This window comes from Bacillus rossius, chromosome 7 (assembly GCF_032445375.1).
Source record: "Bacillus rossius redtenbacheri isolate Brsri chromosome 7, Brsri_v3, whole genome shotgun sequence".
Classification (NCBI taxonomy): domain Eukaryota; kingdom Metazoa; phylum Arthropoda; class Insecta; order Phasmatodea; family Bacillidae; genus Bacillus; species Bacillus rossius.
In genome coordinates, this window is record NC_086335.1 from 57,916,632 (window position 1) to 57,935,723 (window position 19,092).

Sequence of the window (19,092 nt, forward strand, 5' to 3'; positions counted from 1 at the left end):
ACGCCACCGAGTCTCAGGGTCGAGAGCCCTGCTTACTACCGAACGTGTTCGCCCACGTTCCATCGTCTATCCATGCTGACTAAACAGTTTGACAACAGCGTGCTACAACTGACGTGGACACAGTTTTTAAACAAGTTATATTACTTTCATTGTAGGCTCTTTGGTTGCATTTCAATATCATAAGTAGCAGAAATATATTTTTGTGTAACTTGAAAATACAAAACCCTTTCATAAACGTTTTTACATACTGTCTGGCACTAACTATGTTAACACTAATTGGGATATCGAGCGTACTGAAGATATATCTAGTTGAAGTACGTTATTAATGTACCACCAGAATAGATATATTTAACATAATATATTGTACACACGCCAGTGTCGATTTACGCAAGGTTGCCATAGAAAACCAGCATGAACCAGCAATGACATTATGTACAATGTGTCATGTAAAATCGATGTTCCCCATTGCAAGAATGTTTCAAAGAACATGCAGAATAGATAAAGTTAAACTAGCTCAAGGTGGTTGGCATTGCATCGCTCAACTCAAATCATTAGCACCTTATGTCACCGACAAGTACGTACTAACTGCAGCAGGGCTCTTCTTAATCAACCACAGCTTCAACACAATGGCAAAATAATGTTTACTTAAATAATTGAACCATTTGTTTTCTATTGGGTACCACCAGGTGTAATTTTGTGATTTTCAATAAATAAATCTTTAGCCATATGAATATAAATATTTATCAATTACAATTACTAACCACTAATTTATACTGTGGTACACACAAATAAAAACATTTTTATACTTCAAATTAACTTTTACAAAAATGCTTCCACTAATAAAAGGTACAGCGCAATTTAAATTCAGTAACGGAACAAGCAGGCTTTTCCACTTTTCATAGACCATGTTTGTACATAGAATAACTGTACAGGCATGCATGAATATTTACAAATGCTAATATTCTGCAAAAATTTAATTCATTCAATACTTTATACAAATTTTTATTCCCCATTTTCAAATATCTGAAGATAAATAAAATACATTTACCCCAAGAAAAATTAAACTTTCATCGATGTAGCTTATTGAAAGGAACCTTCTATTACGAGCATGCCTGATTATGGATAGCACTAAAATTTAGTAAAATTATAAAAATCATGCTTTTAGCTACATAAAAAAACATAAGTTATTGTTAGTCTCTCCTACGAAACAAATAGTTACCAGGAATTGTAGTTAGTGTGTACATAAATTTTAATTAAAGAAAAAAACTGATACTAATGTGTGCAATTCAGTAATCATAGCAGTGCAGTACAACTGTGCAGAATCCTAAATACAAAGACAACAATTGATATGTCGCATACTAGAAGATGACTTGGTTTTTTTCCCCAAACATATCAAACAAAATTAATAAGCAAAAAATTACAAAAATTTCACTCTCAGTTAAATAGTTATAAATTATAAAAATACCCAAACTTTTGACACAAGCATTTTTTAGCACATCGTCCGAGCAGTTAGAAACGTAATATAATATCAGATGAAACAATATGGGTACGGTTCAAGTGTGAACTACCTGTTAATCACAGTCCACAGCCACGAATAATCAATGATCAAAAATTTTTATTCAATGTTGAGGCACTCAATTTGATGGGTCTAACTTGTGACCGCCCACCCCCTACAAGATCAGATGAAATTAACTAATCTGAGGATCATAACTATAAAACAAAAATGGTCTCAAACCATAAGCTGAGAAACACATGCAAAAATGTGTTGCCAAGAAATTGCTAAAATTTGCAATTATGTAATAATTTTAATAACATATGTGTTAACACATATGACAACCAATAAAAGGTTCTAAATTTAAAAATATATATTTAGCAAGACTAACACTTCAGTTGATAATAACTAATAATAAAATTATATTATAATTTTAAATATATAATAATTATTATATAGCTATATAATAATTATAATAATTAATAATAATTAAAAGTGAAAACCTTTAAAATTGTTTACACCCAAAAAATGTTCATACTTAGTAGGTTTAAAAGGATTTTATAATTCATATAAAAACACAAATTTTTTGAACATTTCAGTAAGGTTTTTGCTATTTTATAAGATAAAATTTTAAAAATTCCTTCAGAAACATGATATAGAGCAATGAAAATGATCTTCGTACCAGCATCATTAAAATTGTGTCTTTCTGTGATGAAAACTATACCTTTTGCGATATCAAGATCTTAAAACATTTTGCTTTAATTTCTTGAAATGAATGAATTTAAAACTATGCTTTAGTATAACTCTGAATTTCTTGGTAGTGAGTCACATTCTTCTGTGGCGTATGCAGTAGTGTCCAAGGAATAAATATTTTTGGACATGTAATATAAATTTTAATGCATTTTTAGTTTTTATTTTCATTTATTGGATGACTATGAATACTTATGGAATGAGGGTTGCAGGGTGAAAGTAGCAATGCAGAACATGATGCAATATGTATTTTAGTTAAAATATTATTATATATTTTGTAGACCTGTGCGTAATACCAAAATTTAGGAAATTTTAGCTATCTTGATTGGTTTTTCTTGTTGGATGAAAAAAAAAATCCTTAATATTTTTAAGTTATTTATGTGGAGTGCTTTTATTTCTAACTACATCCAGCAACAGAATTATAGAGAGGACTAGTATAAAGTAAATCCAATTTAACACTGTTGTTCAGAGACATAATTTAACACCAGTGTTATCAGCTAACAGGAATAGTTCAACTATTAAAATCTTGAAAAAGTATAGAACCTGATGAAATCAGAATCAAAATCTAAAATCCTAATCCAAATATGGTTATCAAAACTAGAAAAAATTACTTAAGGAATGGACCAAATCCTAAAAATCAATAAATACAAAATCTACACATAGAACATTCAGAACTACAGAAGGGTACAAAAAATAACACATGCATTATACAGCAAAACATAATGTTATAATTAAATTGTATCCATATTCCATGAATAAAAATAAGACTTAAAATGTGTGGATATTTGCCAAACAAACTAAACACTTCAATGTGCTGCCACGTGTATACATATCTGCACATAATAACTCACGCATACATAAACATGCACATTCACACCTACAAAAACATGGAACCGGTATGACCAACTATCAATAGTAAATATAAACAATAAAGGTACATGGTTTATTTAATGTTATTAGATTTTTTACACATGGTAAATTTTCTAATATAGTGACATAGGCCTACTCATGCATTTAAAACTGAATGACTTACTAAACATACACTGATCCAAAACACAATTTTTTTAATAAAATACGTATAGATGTGCTATCCATGTACACCTAAAATATTTCAAAATGTTCATGCTTTTAATTATTTTAGATATAATACACACATCTACAAACTTACTAGCAACACAAGATTTTGTACAAGACATTACATGCGGAATATAACTATCGTAACTATCTTGCTCACACTATGAAAGCAACTTACGTTTTCGTACTTAAGACATGGGCAGTTTTTTTTTTGCCCTTATAAAATAAATATTTATACTTTTAATCAATATGAAAGTTAACCAAACCTCTTAGTAGAGCACACCAAAGGATAAACTTGGGCAACCAACTACGTATTAAATCAACACACAATGACAAAGTTAAAATCTAATATTTACGACTAAGAAACAAATAAAAGAAACAGATAAAGTCGACTAGAACTCTACAGCAGATCACAAAATATATTCGAAAAATTAATAAAGAAACAATTATCCAACTGGAATTTTAGCAAATAGTCCGAGTCGGCAGAGGTTCAATTTGAGGGGTACCTTGCATTAAATCAGAACTTAATGAAACTTGGTTGTTTATGGGTGCCATGTAGAGCTATACTCAAGTTTTCTACCAAAAAATCTTTGTGGCAAATTGGTGGCGGCCGAAAAACCGCAAAATTTTGGCACTTGTTTCAGTTTTTTACTTATTACTTAAAAACAGTGGTTCTTAAAAAAAATTATACTCTTACTAAAATAAAAGAAAATAAGATTTTACGTCGAATAACTTCTATAAACGTCAAAATCGGTGCAGCCGTTTAGCTGCAATTGATCGTCAAAGTTCAGAAATCTTGAATAATTTGGCTAAAAAGTGGGCTATGCTCAAGTTACAATACCTGTATCTCAATAATAGCTACTCAAAATGAAGAATGTCACATAATGAAAGTTTCAGAAAATAAAATTCCATGTTAGAAAAACTCCTACAATTTTGTGGAGTAAGAAATATGAAGTAGTTATAATGTTTTGTGGGGGTCGGAATGGAGGGTGGGGTGCCAGAGGGTTCCCTCCAGCCCCTTCTCATTGTATTATTCCTAACGGGACATTTCAGACCCTCGGGAGCACTGAACTGTTCCTTTCACCACCCCCATGAGATCCTAGCTTCAAATATCTTTCAGTTGTGTTTCTGGTGTGGTCTCGTTCGTTTCGAAGTGACATTTTTCAAAATAATAGCCAATATGCGAACGCGACCCGCAATGGCTTCCTCGTCCAGCGGGCCAGGACAGTGTTTTATCTGTGAAAGGAGTTTGGCAGGTTATTAATCAATTATTTTTAAATTCATAAATTTTATGGGTTGTTGTGCAATTTGAATATAAATTTCGTTTTCCTCCCCTTTAAAATTGGACTAAATGAGATGCCAAAATTATATCCTCTGTATATGTAACATTATAGGTTTTCGTCTAAAGCTTCGATCTTAACATTATTTATTTTTTGTTTAATAGGTCTACTTTGTAGGTTTCCGTAGGCATAAACATAATTGAAATCATTTTAAAACTGCCTCACAAATGTCTGACAACAACAAAAGTTTAATATAGTTTAAATTTTAAAAATCAATCTCTTAAGGGTACCGGAATCGAGCATAGATTTTTTTTTCAAATTACATCCAGACAGCTTCAAAAGCCCAGATCATTATTATGCTCGTATAATATTTTTAATACCCTTTTATTAGCTTCACTTGTAACTTTGTAATCAAAACTTGGAAGTCGATAGTAACCTATTTATAATTGTCGTATTTAATTTGAAACTTTGCAAGTATATGTAATCCCGATGACAATACAATAATTTCATGAGTTTATTGGATGTTAGATCAGCCACTTCAGAACAACATGTGGATATGAGGCCTTCACATGTCACCATGGATAACCAGGATATAGGGAAGTTGTGTGGCTGGTTTTCTGAACACCCTCCATTCCTAGAAAACAAGGAGATTTTGTCTTTGAGCACAGGTGAAATTGGCCATGAATAAATTAACTGTCACACTGCGCGGGAAATTGGAATCAACTGTATGAACAAAATTGTTGGACAGCCGTTTGACAATTTAAAGCTGAAACGAAAGGACAAGGTGACAACTCTCGCATCCATTTCCTGTTCCATCAAAATTGCAGACAAGAAATTCACAGTGGATCCACTGACATTGTTTCAGAGAGTCTGCATTACCAAGCAGTCTGACGAAGACCTCAAGGAATTGTTCGCATATGTGGAGGATTTATACTCCATAAAGGTGTATGGAGTAAATCCACAACCCCTACTTTTCAATCAGTATGCCAGACTTATGTAGACTATGTGCTAAAATACTTAGGATGTAATACCACAATAGTGTTCGATGGGTATCCTGACGACACTACCTATCAAAGCACTAAAGCAGCAGAAAGATCTCGCCGAGCTGTACTTCACACAGCCACCAAATTTATCTTTTCAGGAACTACTACAGTTAAAATAGCCCAAGATAATTTTTTATCAAATGATGAAAACAAAAAGAACCTCATAACAATGCTGATGACAGAACTGACAGCCAATGGGGTTGCAGTGAAACAGGCTGCTGAAGATGCAGATAGATGTAATGGTCGTTCGCACAGCAATCACAAAAGCTTCTGAATATGACAGTGTGGTCATAACAGGTGAAGATGTTGATTTTTCTCGTGATATTGACAGGTCTATCCTCAATAACAAATATGCCCCAAAATATCTATTTTGAGAAGAGTGGGAGAGGCAAAGCACCATCATTGTTGTATTCAGCAGCATCATGCAACATCATAAACCGAAGAGATATTCACTGCCTACACACTGTGAGTGGATGCGATACGTCAACCCCATTTGGCCAAGGAAAGAAGGTCTGCAAGATATATGAGAAGACCCCATATATTCAAAATATCGCAGCCGTTTTTACAGATGCTGAAGCCACCCCCTCGCAGATTTCTGAGGCTGGTATAAAGTTTCTTGTGGCATTGTATGGAGGGATCATCAAAACCAATTCCCTGGACAATCTGAGGTTCCAGCTCTTCCAAAAATCTGTGGCCAAACCCAAATTTCAACTGGCAAGACTGCATCGACTACAGAGGCAGCTACACATCACATTTTTAGAACATATCTCCAGGTCCAAACATGGCTGGGGAATTACATTGTCCCATCAGAGTGGGGGTGGTCACTGACCAGACGCTGGGTGGTCCCCACCAGAACTACGCAGAACGCAGCCCCAGACCACATTCTAACCATAATCTCTTGCAAATGCAAGAAAGGTTGTAGTACTGCAGCCTGCAGCTGTAAGAAAGCAGGACTACTGTGCTCCACCATTTGCAAGAGCTGCACAGGCCTTGCCTGTGAGAATTGTGAACTAGAATTACAAGATGAGGATGCCGATGTACATTCTGATGAGGAATGGAATGTGGAATCCCTATTTGAAGAAGAAGAAAGAGAAGAGGAGGAAACTCCTTTAGGTGCAAAATGTCTAAAAGCATAAACTTTGTAGTTTGTACATAATTATTTAATTTTATTTCACTTACTTAAAAACTATTTATTGCACATAATAAATAGTTACGTGGTTAAAACATAAATACTGTTCTTTTATGTTTTTATTTTTCTAACCCACATTATTTCAACTTTAAGAAGGGTGTTTCTGGGTTTTTATTTTAGCTCAACGCTGAGGTAAGCATAATTAAATTGTAGGAGCTTTTCTTACATGGAATTTTATCCTCTAAAACTTTCATTATGTGACATTCTTCATTTTAAGTAGCTATTATTGAGATACAGGTATTGTAACTTGAGCATAGCCCACTTTTTAGCCAAATTAGTCAAGATTTCTGAACTTTGACAATCAATTGCGGCTAAACGGCTGCACCGATTTTGACGTTTAAAGAAGTTATTCGACGTAAAATCTTATTTTCTTTATTTTGGTAAGAGTATAATTTTTTTTAAGAACCACTGTTTTTAAGTAATAAGTAAAAATCTGAAACGAGTGCCAAAATTTTGTGGTTTTTCGGCCGCCACCAATTTTCCATAAGGATTTTTTGGTAGAAAACTTGAGTATAGCTCTACATGGCACCCATAAACAAACCCTCCAAAGTTCATTAAGTTCCGATTTAATGCAAGGTCCAAACCCTATACCGACTGGACTAAAACACTTATTACCATATACTAATAATCCCTCAAACTTGCTGCAAACTATAAATCTCTTACTTAGGCTATCAAATATAAAACCAACCCAACTTAGATACTAAACACACACATATTTATGCTTAAACATAATCCTAAACATATTGTATAAATTGTTTTCTATGTAAAAAAAATTTTAAAACATAAAAATGTCAACAAAATCAAACAGCCTGTGAAAATTGTGACTTTTTGACAGTTACTGCCCACCTAGTTGGGTTCAGGATCTAATGTAACGATTTTATATGGTTTTGGCCGTAAAACAATGAGATATTGTTTTGGTCGTGGGCTCTCATACCAATACAAAATATATCATTCAGGAAACTGATGATATAACACTTGTCACATTTTTTAATTGAGCTTATCTAGTAATGACAGCAAGGTGATTAGAAAAAACAGCTCGCTTTCAACCTCAGTGAGAATTCTTAAACATGTAAGACATTACCATACCACCGTTATTAAAAAAGTGAATAATGTAAAAATATATGACTCACCTTTGCACAGTTAACGTAGTTAGATTTCCCATCAGACTCATTTCCTTCACCCGCACTCAACGTCCGCTACAAAAACAAACAATCGAGCATGAAAACTACACATACCTTTACAAGTCAAAGTTTTAATAATACATATTCCTAATTAACAAAAACTTTCAACACACACCTAAAAATGAAGTAGAAAACATTCCAAACCAAGTCAAGTTTAATACTATTATAAAAAAATGTACTTAACTGTAATCCCAGATGTGTTTTACACTACAAATGTGAACATAATAATCATCAGTTACTGGATACATTATTACCTGAATAGACCAACTTACTTTTATTTTTTTAGGCTTGTTATCTTTCAAGTTGTCTTCGCCATCTGAATAGTCCGCTACCTTTCTGAACTCAAGAGGGCCACAATTGATGTAGAACCCACCGTGTGCCGTCGTCATCTCCTCAGGCACAAATTCATCATACTATGAAATACAAAAAAAAAAATAATTAATTTTTATAATTATTTCAGACAAGAAGCACTCTAAGGCATAAAAGGAATACTTCCCTACATACACACTTTTTTCCTGTGCAATCCATTCTTTGGTGGTTAAATATTGGGGCACACTAGTAAAATACCAAGAGCTAGAGTTTGCTTCCAACTTTCATAAAGAACGAGTGTTGATAACCCAGTCATTTGAAGTATGCTATGATGTTTGAGGCTCGATCATTTAATAACATTACAGATACACCCATGATACATGAAATCTCGTCTAATTTATCTTTCCCCATCTACTCCTACTGTTTAATTAATCTCATTAGCAGCTATTATTGCTACCAACATCCTCCCTCCCCCCCAACCCAATATTCTTCCCACTTCACACCCTCAATATAAAAATTACTTTTTCAATTACTAGGCCATGCATACAAAAATTTAAAAAGTTTAAATACTTTAACATTGCTGTGATAATCACTGAATAGTTGCAAAGTTACATGATAAGCCTCAATTTATTGGAGAGTCAACACCATAAAAAAAAATCCCAAAATTCTGGAACAAAAATTGTCATGTGTTTACAATACAAAGCAGATCTATAAACTATCGCTCCAAATATCCACTCAAGGAAAAAAAAAATAACTCTAAATTATAAATGTTTAGTTACGATAAGATTCAGTCCTGACTTTAAAGTACTCACCGCATCCGTGTTGTCGATGAAAGAATCTGTTTCATCATAACCTGCTCCCACGTCCACGTAGTCTTCAAAGCGCCCAGGCTTAGTTTTACCACTCCCGCCCTGCACAGACAGACTATCCGTCAACCAATGGCAACAACTTGTTTTTTTTATCGTTAAAATCACTATGCTACAAAGTTAGCACCCTCCCCATTCCCCATAATAATATAACAGCATGATTGGGCACAAAATATTTAAATAATATGCATCAGTTTTACCTTTAGGAATGAGACGTTTTGCCAGCTACTTGATAATAGCAATAAAATACTGGACCCAAACAAGCAAATGAAACTTATACCATGCCAAATGTAACAAAGTTTGAAATTTAATTTTTTTGCTGCCAAAAATTGTGATTTGTAACAGGAGACATTTTATAAATTAAAGACCATAAACACAACAAATGGTTATATATTTGCCTTCTTGTCTACATATACTTCTGCACTATTTCACTAAAAAAAATTTTCTTATGACTTCTTTGGATCACAGAATAATTTTTGTAGATTACTAGCAAAATTAAATATAAGAAATTAATAATGTGCAGATTGTTATGTGAGAAAGCTAAATCCTTTTCAGAGACAATTTAATTTACTCATGATTTCAAGTGAATGGTCTCTACTATTTGTATTTAATGTGAGTATAAAATGGTGATGCAGGAAAAAAAAACATTCAAAGCAAAAAAACTGTTAGAAATAAAAGTTTCCTGCATTCCAGCACAGTTGCCTACTTCTTATTTCACAACTTTTTCGTGGTTTACGTGGCCAATAAAATTTAGTTACTTTTTTGTCTCCTCTGTGACCTGTAGACACCCTGATCTTTTTTTTTTAAAAAAAAAAAAGAGAGAGAGAGAGAGAGAGGTAACTATAATGACTGAATAGCCTTTCAAAAAAATTAACTTATTTTTCACTGAAATTATTTGCCAATGCGAGAGACTACTGCATGATACTCACATACTTAGCCTCGAAATGCCGAGCTATCTGCCTCACTTGCTCGTCGTCATCCTCGGCCAAAGGATCCAGACCATTCAGCTCCGGCCCTTCAGCAACCACGCTGTCCTTGACCTTTCTCTGCAACATCCACCATGTCGTTTCAACCAGACCGCTCGCTGAGCCAAGTAATTATTATATCTCCACTCTTACATCAAACAGACTTGCTTGCAGAAAGTAAAGTTATGGTACTACAGTTAAGAATAAAAATAGCTGGATTCCCGAACAGACAAAAAAATTCAATAATCCTTATAGACATGTTTTACTATGGTAGGAAAAAAGGTTCTCGGATACTGAGAGAATCAATAAAATATAATTCGATTTTGCTTACTCCTAACATAACATAAAAAAATGTGTTGTCAGTGACGAGTCTTGTTGCACCCACACTCATGTTACACAATATGAAACATGTGAAAATGTAAAAAAAAAAGGCCTCTTAGTAAGAGCTCCTCCATACTTCACTGCTTCTCAAATAAATAATTCTATGCTTAGTAATTAGTACAAAGGTACCCATTTAGCTACTAAAGTCTGTAAAACCAATTTGTAGGAAAGCAGCTTTCATTGAACTGCAGAGCTGTATAAGAACTTCAGTGCTCCAAAAACCTTGTCCTTGCTTGCAGCTAGCTATAACAGGGTTCATGCACACTAAGTTCCCAGAGTTTCCAGTTTCACATGTCCGACCAAACTTTTTTTTCCCATTTCATCAATCAATCTTGCAAGATAAATAAGTATATATTTAACTATAAATACTTATCAAAAAAAAATTTAAACACACATTCAAAGTATTTCTCACATAATTCACAGTTTTTACAGTTACTAATGCTGATAGTATGTAATGTAAAACCACTATATTTAATGAACTTTGAAATACATATTGACTGTGACCAGGTAAATTTATTTGTTGATTGTTTCAACTATTTTTAATTAATGATGAAAACAAATTGGTTTTCAACTTAAGGAGAAATATTCTCACAACTTTGAGTCATTACTTAATAATTTTTCTTATTTCTTGTTTAAGTTCATAGAGTATTATTGATGTGTAGAGACCTGCCAAATTCACGGATTCATTCTGTGATAGGCTAGAATTAAAACACATATACCTCTTAGATAATTTTGCTATTGGCTTACTGTTCATCTGGACGAATCTCAACCAGTTATAAACCCTCAACCAAAGGAGGATCAAATCACAGACAAACCAGCCGAGACGTCAGCCAATGAACTTGCGTTATTTGCCCGAGTGTACAGGGGTATGTGCAGTCTATCCTGAAGGCCATCGAAACCGCGAATTTTGCAGGTCTCTACTGATGTGCAATAACCTTTGGAGAATCCTTTCTCTATAAAAACTGTATAAACATGCTTATATTGAGATTTACTGGATATAAACAATATTTTGTTGTTAAATTCACTTTTTAATATAATTATATCACATAAAAAAAAACAACTGACTGAGTGGAAGCAACCAAAAAAATATTCTGTTTGGAAGTTTTGGTTGAATTCTATCATCTTGCGAACAAAACGTTTTTGCTCAATTTCATAGAGAATTCAAGCAATTATGCTTATAGTATGTTCAACAATTATAAAGCAAAAGCATGAACATTAATTCTACGAACGACCGTTAAATAACCATCATTGTTTTGAGTGAATTATTCGTTGATAGTGGGTTTTGGAGTTATTCAAGATATATATACTCCACTAACGAAATTCTACAAGACATGGATAATAAGTCAAAAACCACATAGCTGCACTATGCTTGAACCATGAGATTCTGGGGAAAAACTGTGACGACCATCCGAGTTTTTTTTTTTTTTTGTAAAACAAGTGTATGACTTTCCCACCCAAAACCGCCATATTCCATAACATTATAGTGGTGGTAATGACGTCAGCACCGCCATGTTTGTGATATCAACATTATCCTATTGCGTAGTACAAAACCACTTTTTTTTTACCTTCAGGTTTTAACTTTATTCCTGTTATTATTTTGTTAATATTTCTGCCTTATTAGATTTTAAATATTGTCATTCTATTTTTCTTTATAATTCAACCACTTTAATTTCATTACTTTCCCAAGTATTCTTCTTTAGCTCACTTTAATTTATTCTGATATATTTTTAGTAATTTACCTTTTTTTATACCTTTTTTAACACTTTTTATCTGTGCTCATATTCCTTCAAACTTACTTTTGCTACTTTTCCTTTTAAATATTTTTTCACTTCTCCTAAACAGTTATCACCTCTTGTATTATTTTCTTTCCTGGTTGTTCTATCTGCCTTACATTAAAATATTTTATATTTGTCCTAATCTCCCTGCTTTCCATATTTTTTTTCTTCTCTCTTCCTCCTTTCTTGATGGATTTATTGATACATTTGCGAATGGGCATCTGTTCCAATTTCTGAAGCCTCATCCTGAAGTCCTTTCTTCTTCTCACATCCAGTATCTTTCCCTCTATCTCATTCCAGTCCCACCCAATCCTCACCAGGAATACTTGCTTCTTCTTTCCATTCTTCTCTACTCTCTCTGAATCTTCCACCCATGATTCCTCCTCCCTCTATACAGCCCTTTGGTCAAACCTGTTTCCCAAAGTCCCCCAGCCCCCTTGCCTCTTGTCACCCTAAAAAAAACTTCACCCATTTCTCTACTTTCCTCCTCCTGTGTACTGTGTCCCACCCCAGCTTCACCATCACTGATGGCCTATGCATCTCAACCTTCGTCCCTTCTCTCCTCCTCCACATACCCATCACTCATCTAGCCACTCTACATTACACCCTTTCCAGTTCCTTAATTCCTATTCTTAGGTATGAGTCCCGAATTGCCGCTGCATATTCAAGCATTGGCCTCACAAACATTGAATACGCCTTATCCTTTACTCTCCGTCCTGTCCCCTTCAGTGTCCTAGCAATCGGCCCCAGCCCCCTCCTCCCCTTCTTTACCACCCGCTGCAACTGTTTTCCCCAACCTAGGTCACTTTGTAGGGTTACTCCCAGGTACCAGGGTGTCCACAAGGAAAAAATATTTCGTACCAACTTAGGCGAGAAAAAAGTACTAAATTATAATTTGTTATGGTTTTTAACAATTTAGGAAGTTATGACATTGCAATGCTCAAACTTAAATATCACACCACACCACACACACACACACTCCATAGTTTTTAAAAATAATTGTGCTTACTAATAAAACATATTGGAGTTACTATAATATGATTATATTAAAGAAAAATTTACTAGATTTGAACTAAATGTACTAGACCACTAAAAAAGTACTAGATCTAGAGCGAAGGTACTAACTGTGGACACCCTGACAGGTACTTGTATTTCCCTACCTACTGAATCTCTTGCCCCTTCCAACTATATATTTGCTTAACAACCTTTCTTTTCCTTGTGAATCTGACCACCTTCGTTATGTTGATATTTATCCCCATTCCATTTTCCCTCAACCAAACTTCCAGCTCCTTCCACTTCTCCCACAGTTTAATAGATCACACAGTCATCAGCGAAGTCTCAGTTTGCTATTAACTTATATTGCTTTGACATTTTATTTCTCACTTATTATTTTTTCTGCACATTTCATTTTCCTCCTTTCAATCTTAATTTTATTATTCCTCTTCTTTTTATCTTTGTTTTTCATAATGTGTGTTCTTATTCTTTCACTCCATCTTCGCTTGAAATTTTGTTTCAACCTTTTCCTAATATTTCCCCTTTTGTTTTGTTTTTTCCTCTTCACATTGTCATTCAATATCTCTTCATTTCTCTCATAGGTTTTTTAAAAATAAAAAAGCTAACATAATAAAGGAAGAAAGATACAAAATTAAAAGAGAGGAAAAGAGAAAAAAAATATATATTTATTCCAACCAACAATGTTTGTTACAAGTCTATAATTAAACTGACCATTCTGTCTGTATGACACCGTGATTTAAAAGCAACTATATTGATGTAAACTCATGCCTAAAAGCTACTTATAATATAGGTACAAAGAGTTTGTAAGTTGTCATAAACTTTTTTACTATCCTTAAATACATATGTTGTCAAGCTATATGTTAAACAGGTAATGTTGATATTTATTTACTACAGTGATCCACAGGTAATAAAATCCCTAACCAAAGACTGTGTTAGTTATCAATCACAGACTGCTGTTTGCCTACTTGGATATTAAAATGCTGCTTTAGGTCAGTGATGATAACATGCAGCATTTGTGTTTACAGTGATTGGAAGTGGGATTAGTTTTAATTCATTTATTTCTTATGTTTTGTGATCCCTCATGAGTTCTCCAAAAAAATATAAATTAAATGACATACACGAGAATAGTATAATTAAGCCTGTTACACAATTGTAATTATTAGTTTAGAAAATAATTATTTTAAAAAAGTTGAAGAAACAAAAAATTTGCTTGTTGAAAAATAAAAACTGTTAGTACTTATTTATACTTTGAAATCAATAATTTAAAATAATGTAATGTATTGTAATAATTCGCCCAACATAAATGTTACAGTAAGATAATCTCCGGTTATTTGTTACACAACTTTAATTTTACTATTATTTTCACTTCGCGTTTCCTGTTTAGCTCTACAACTTTAAACACGATAGTGAATAAATGTCAAACGGAAGCGGATGAGAAACATTAAACCATCAAGTTCCTTATGTTACACTGCATGTTTTGAAAGGGTTGTCAGTTATAATTCATTCATTTTGAAGTAGGCCTACAATACACTGAAAAATAAAATACAATGGCTTATTAACTTAAATGCCATACGTTCAATACAAAAATTGACTGTACGAGAAGTTATGGTATCATTTCATATCCACAACTACTACGTCAATTATGTTTATTAACCTTAACAATGGCAAGCAAATGTCTTTTTCTTAATCTATATTACCGTATTACTTTATTTTAAATGTTGTAAACATATACTTCTCATGCAGATACATTTGCGGCTAGTAATTATGCAGCTAAACAATATCACTAGTCATGAATGGTTACGAGCAATTTCGGAACGTGCCGTGTAAACCGAGACAATAACGGGCTAGCGATAGCTAACCTGAGCAATGGGGGAGGATAGCGCTCGATACGGTTGTTTTCATCATGGCCAACATGTCGGGTTACCACTTCCCACGCATCATGTCGCCCTGGATCGACAAGCCGACCGCAATGCTATTTCCTACGCTCGTCACATTTCCCACCATCGCACGCACTCTACCGCGCGAAAAGGCCGACCGGTGGGTCGCTAACCCTTCGACTGGCTGCTGCACCCAACAACCGCTCAATAATCGATCCACTTTCTCCGCTTTACTCACCCACTCGTGTCCGAAAATTAAAAGTTACAGTTGCCTTCTTCCTTCATCAATTCCGATCCACCCACAGGTCTCCCATCCCCTCCCCCATTTCTAAAGTTTTTTTTTACACAAGGAACACAATGCCAACCTATCACTCGCTGCTGTCACATTACCTGCCGTCGCTAGCTAATGCGCACGCCCTTCCGTTTTAAAAAAAAGTTCAGTTAACGTGACTATAAAGTGGAATGAAAAATGTGCGTATCAACGTGCCTGATTTCGATCACGAGTTTATTTTTTTTTTCGGTGCCTTCAATGACCCTGAAAGGGAATTCAGTTGTAGTCAAATTCTCACTGACCCACTGCCCCGCCTTATAGTAAGCATACAAAAATAAACTTGGAACAAGAAGCTATTAAAATAATGCATTTTGCAATTGAATCCAACTTAATCCAATACACCCATCAAACAGTTAAATCGGTCCCCTAAAAATGCTTACGTGCCACGTTATAGTTCGTAGTGGTACCTCCCACTGATCTATGTTATGGACATGTCAAGTGTAGGCAAGTATTAATAACTAATCGTTCTCCGTTGTTCAAATATTATTAAACCCAATAAAATCGCACACCAGAAAAGTATTATTCATAAGCAATGACAAAACTTCAGTCTACAGCAACGGTGGTACAAAACGTAGACATTTACAGTAAAAAAAAAAAAAACCTACGTAAGAAAGACATTCTGGCAATATCATAATTCAATAAAATAATTGTACAAATTTTAAACCAACTCAACTATTATAGCTACACAGCTAAAATATTTATATTACTGTGGAAGGTATCAAAACCCAGCACTATAGGACTAGACATTGATATAAATGTTATTAACGACAATAAAAGATCGCCCTATGTTCTATTTTTAATTTAAAAGAAAAAATTTACGCCAATTAAATAAATCATTCATCGAAGGGCAAAAAGTAAAGCAGGCAGCAGTAGAACTAACCCCTTGCACCAACCAATTTCAATCGATGTGCTAAATTAGAATTAACGTTGCGTACTTTAACGTCTACATCACACATAAGAATAATCATAATTTTACAGCAAACAATAAAATTCTTACGAGAAGTGAGTAAATATTAAGAAATACAGTAGATTCAAACAGCTCAGCCTTCAGTCCATATTTTACACAAACAATTATCTACCCACACGTCTAACATGGCGACTATCCTTTTACAGCTTGGCAGGTTACGATACTAACCCAAATGCAATATGTCCTTTCAGCCTAGCGTACAGAAAATCCTTAAAATGACATCAAACTAAGAAATGCTACAATTTCACAATTTATTTTGTATCACGTCAAAAACATTGTTTTCAGCTGAAATAACCTCTGTATACTGTTGCGGAAAGATAAAACACTCACTAGAAGTCTTGACTTCGAGTAAGATAACCATTTTCTGTGATGACTTACCTCTGCAGATTTCAGCAACTCAGTATAGTTGAACTCGGGACATGCCTCCTCGTTCGGTTCTGGCAAAGAGAGAACAAATCGCAAAGTCTTCGATTGCTGTTTAGGTTTCTTATCTCTTTTATTTGTACCAATTGTAGTTAGAGATGTCCTTTTATGTTCTGACATTCTACACTACATCCAGCAACATCTAAAGCGAAAATATTTCCAATCAACATGCAACATATTTAAACACATCGCTCCCGTGACGCCATCTTTCATGGACACTGTTATGTTATGCGCGGGCAAGTGTGCGCAGTAAACATAAAATTGAACTATGGGAAACCGGCAAAACGCCGTTGAGAGTATTCCTATAAGCAAGAATCATTTGAAGTTAATAAATATTAACCTCAAATTGCAAACTTATTCAAATATTCCAAAAACAACTTAAGAATTAAACCAGATTTTTAATACAATCATTTTAAATTACAAACGTTATGTGCCTTAAAAATTAAGGTAAAGAAAAATAAAGCATTTTTGTAAAATATAAATAAACTGATTAAAGGTGATATTTTGCAAATACGCCTTTGCTGGTTACAATGTATGTAATAACAAACCTTAATAATAGACTAATATATATAATATACTCATGTTAGAATTACTGCCCTAGTTCTTGAATAGAGATATTAATGTCACGCCGAGGCGACATGTAATATCATGTGGATGTGTGCTAGTATGCAATATAATCTTTTCAGGATCGTAAAATATCAACATGATGAGAAACAGCATGGTTGTACTTGACAGATGTGTATTATGATAATAATTGATTGCACCTGGTAGTCTGGTAAAAGCTGAATATATAATTTGTCATACAGCACATGCATATGCTGTCCCAAGAATCTGGCATGTCCTGCTACAGATCAAGACCTCGTCTCAATCCATCTTGTGCAATTGTCACATGGACACAAACTATGTGTTGTGCACCACATTAAATAAACTGCAAAATTACATAGGGCCAAGTAGGTACCTTCAGGTAGGATGTTGAAAGTGTGGTGAGACAATGCAATGACAATAAATATTAAGCCCGAAAGTCCATGGGTCTATTTAAATGGAATGCCAATGGTTTATGGCAGAATGATGGGTTTCAGAGGGCTAGCTGTGAAGCGAAAAATTAAAGGAATGGTGTCACATTTATACTGAGCGATATGGCAGCAAGTGAAATGTCGAAGGCATGGCAGTATGGAGCACGGCATGACCAGACAGCCCTCGTGCTGGGAGAGATGCAACTCTCTGAGCTTACTGATGGCCACTGCCATTAGGGGTCGTTTCGCACGAAAAACGAGGAAATAAATTAGGTTCAGGCAATGCCAGGTTTTTATCTCTAGAACAGTCATAAAAATAATTAACTTTAATGAATATGTATAAGTTAGAACTGTTATTACAATGAATGACCCTGAAAATGGATCTAAAGAAATATATGAAAAACCCTTGATGATGGTCAATTGTCGATCGGGTGACAATCGATATGCCAGTGGCATGGTCGATGCAATGCACTTACATGTATTCTTTATGCACCTGCCTTGCACACATCCAAGTGAGGTGCTGATGATGCAAACGGCCTGTGCGAGCAGAGTATAAAATTTTACAGTGGAAAAATGGTTTTCGTAAGTTATTGACCCCATGCTGTGGTGACGATATAAAGTTTAACTGTTTTACACATGTGTCAGCTATCTTTTCGAGGTTTCTGAGACAGCACAGACGCAGCACTGTTGCCTCACATTTTCTTTCCATTTCCATGAAATTATACCTACTAAATACTACTGTATACCGAGAGCTAAGATTTTCACACATCAAAAACCGAATAATGATTTCATTGGTTGGTTAGGAATTACCAATTTAAGATGAGGTTTACTTAACACAACCAATTACCTTTATTATTTCATGAGAAGTATTCATTATAATATGGCTTATCTAATTAAACCGACCACATACACAATTAGACAGTATTATTATTGTAGCTAAACTAAATCAACTGTTCACACTATTTTAAGTTTTTTTTTAGTGTAGTTTGAAAATTTTGTTATTTCTTCCCTTACTAAAAAAAAAACATTATAGACGTTTATGTCATATTTTCCTTTCGTTTTTATCATTTAGTGTGTTCTGCCGAAGTTGGTCGAGAGAATTGCTAATTTGGATGGGTTCTAAACTTTTATGGTTTCAGTATGGGCTGGTGTAAATCTTAGG

The 19,092-nt window shown here is 34.2% G+C and overlaps 1 protein-coding gene across 5 annotated transcripts in view; it reads right to left on the reverse strand.

Moving 5' to 3' along the window:
• LOC134534114 (ubinuclein-2) overlaps positions 1 to 17,161 on the reverse strand; it is a 59,027-nt gene extending 41,866 nt beyond the window's left edge. For 2 of the 5 annotated variants that reach the window (XM_063372177.1, XM_063372181.1), the window contains exons 1-5: positions 16,873 to 17,143; positions 10,114 to 10,230; positions 9,131 to 9,229; positions 8,282 to 8,422; positions 7,959 to 8,024 (exon numbers count right to left, since the gene is read on the reverse strand). In XM_063372177.1, coding sequence (XP_063228247.1) covers positions 7,959 to 8,024; positions 8,282 to 8,422; positions 9,131 to 9,229; positions 10,114 to 10,230; positions 16,873 to 17,037 — 588 coding nt within the window. In that variant the 5' untranslated portion in view covers positions 17,038 to 17,143. Of the gene's footprint in view, positions 1 to 7,958; positions 8,025 to 8,281; positions 8,423 to 9,130; positions 9,230 to 10,113; positions 10,231 to 15,178; positions 15,366 to 16,662; positions 16,837 to 16,872 lie in introns of those variants that run through there. The other 3 variants (XM_063372178.1, XM_063372180.1, XM_063372179.1) reach the window with 3 other exon arrangements.
• Between the last annotated feature and the right edge of the window lie 1,931 nt (positions 17,162 to 19,092).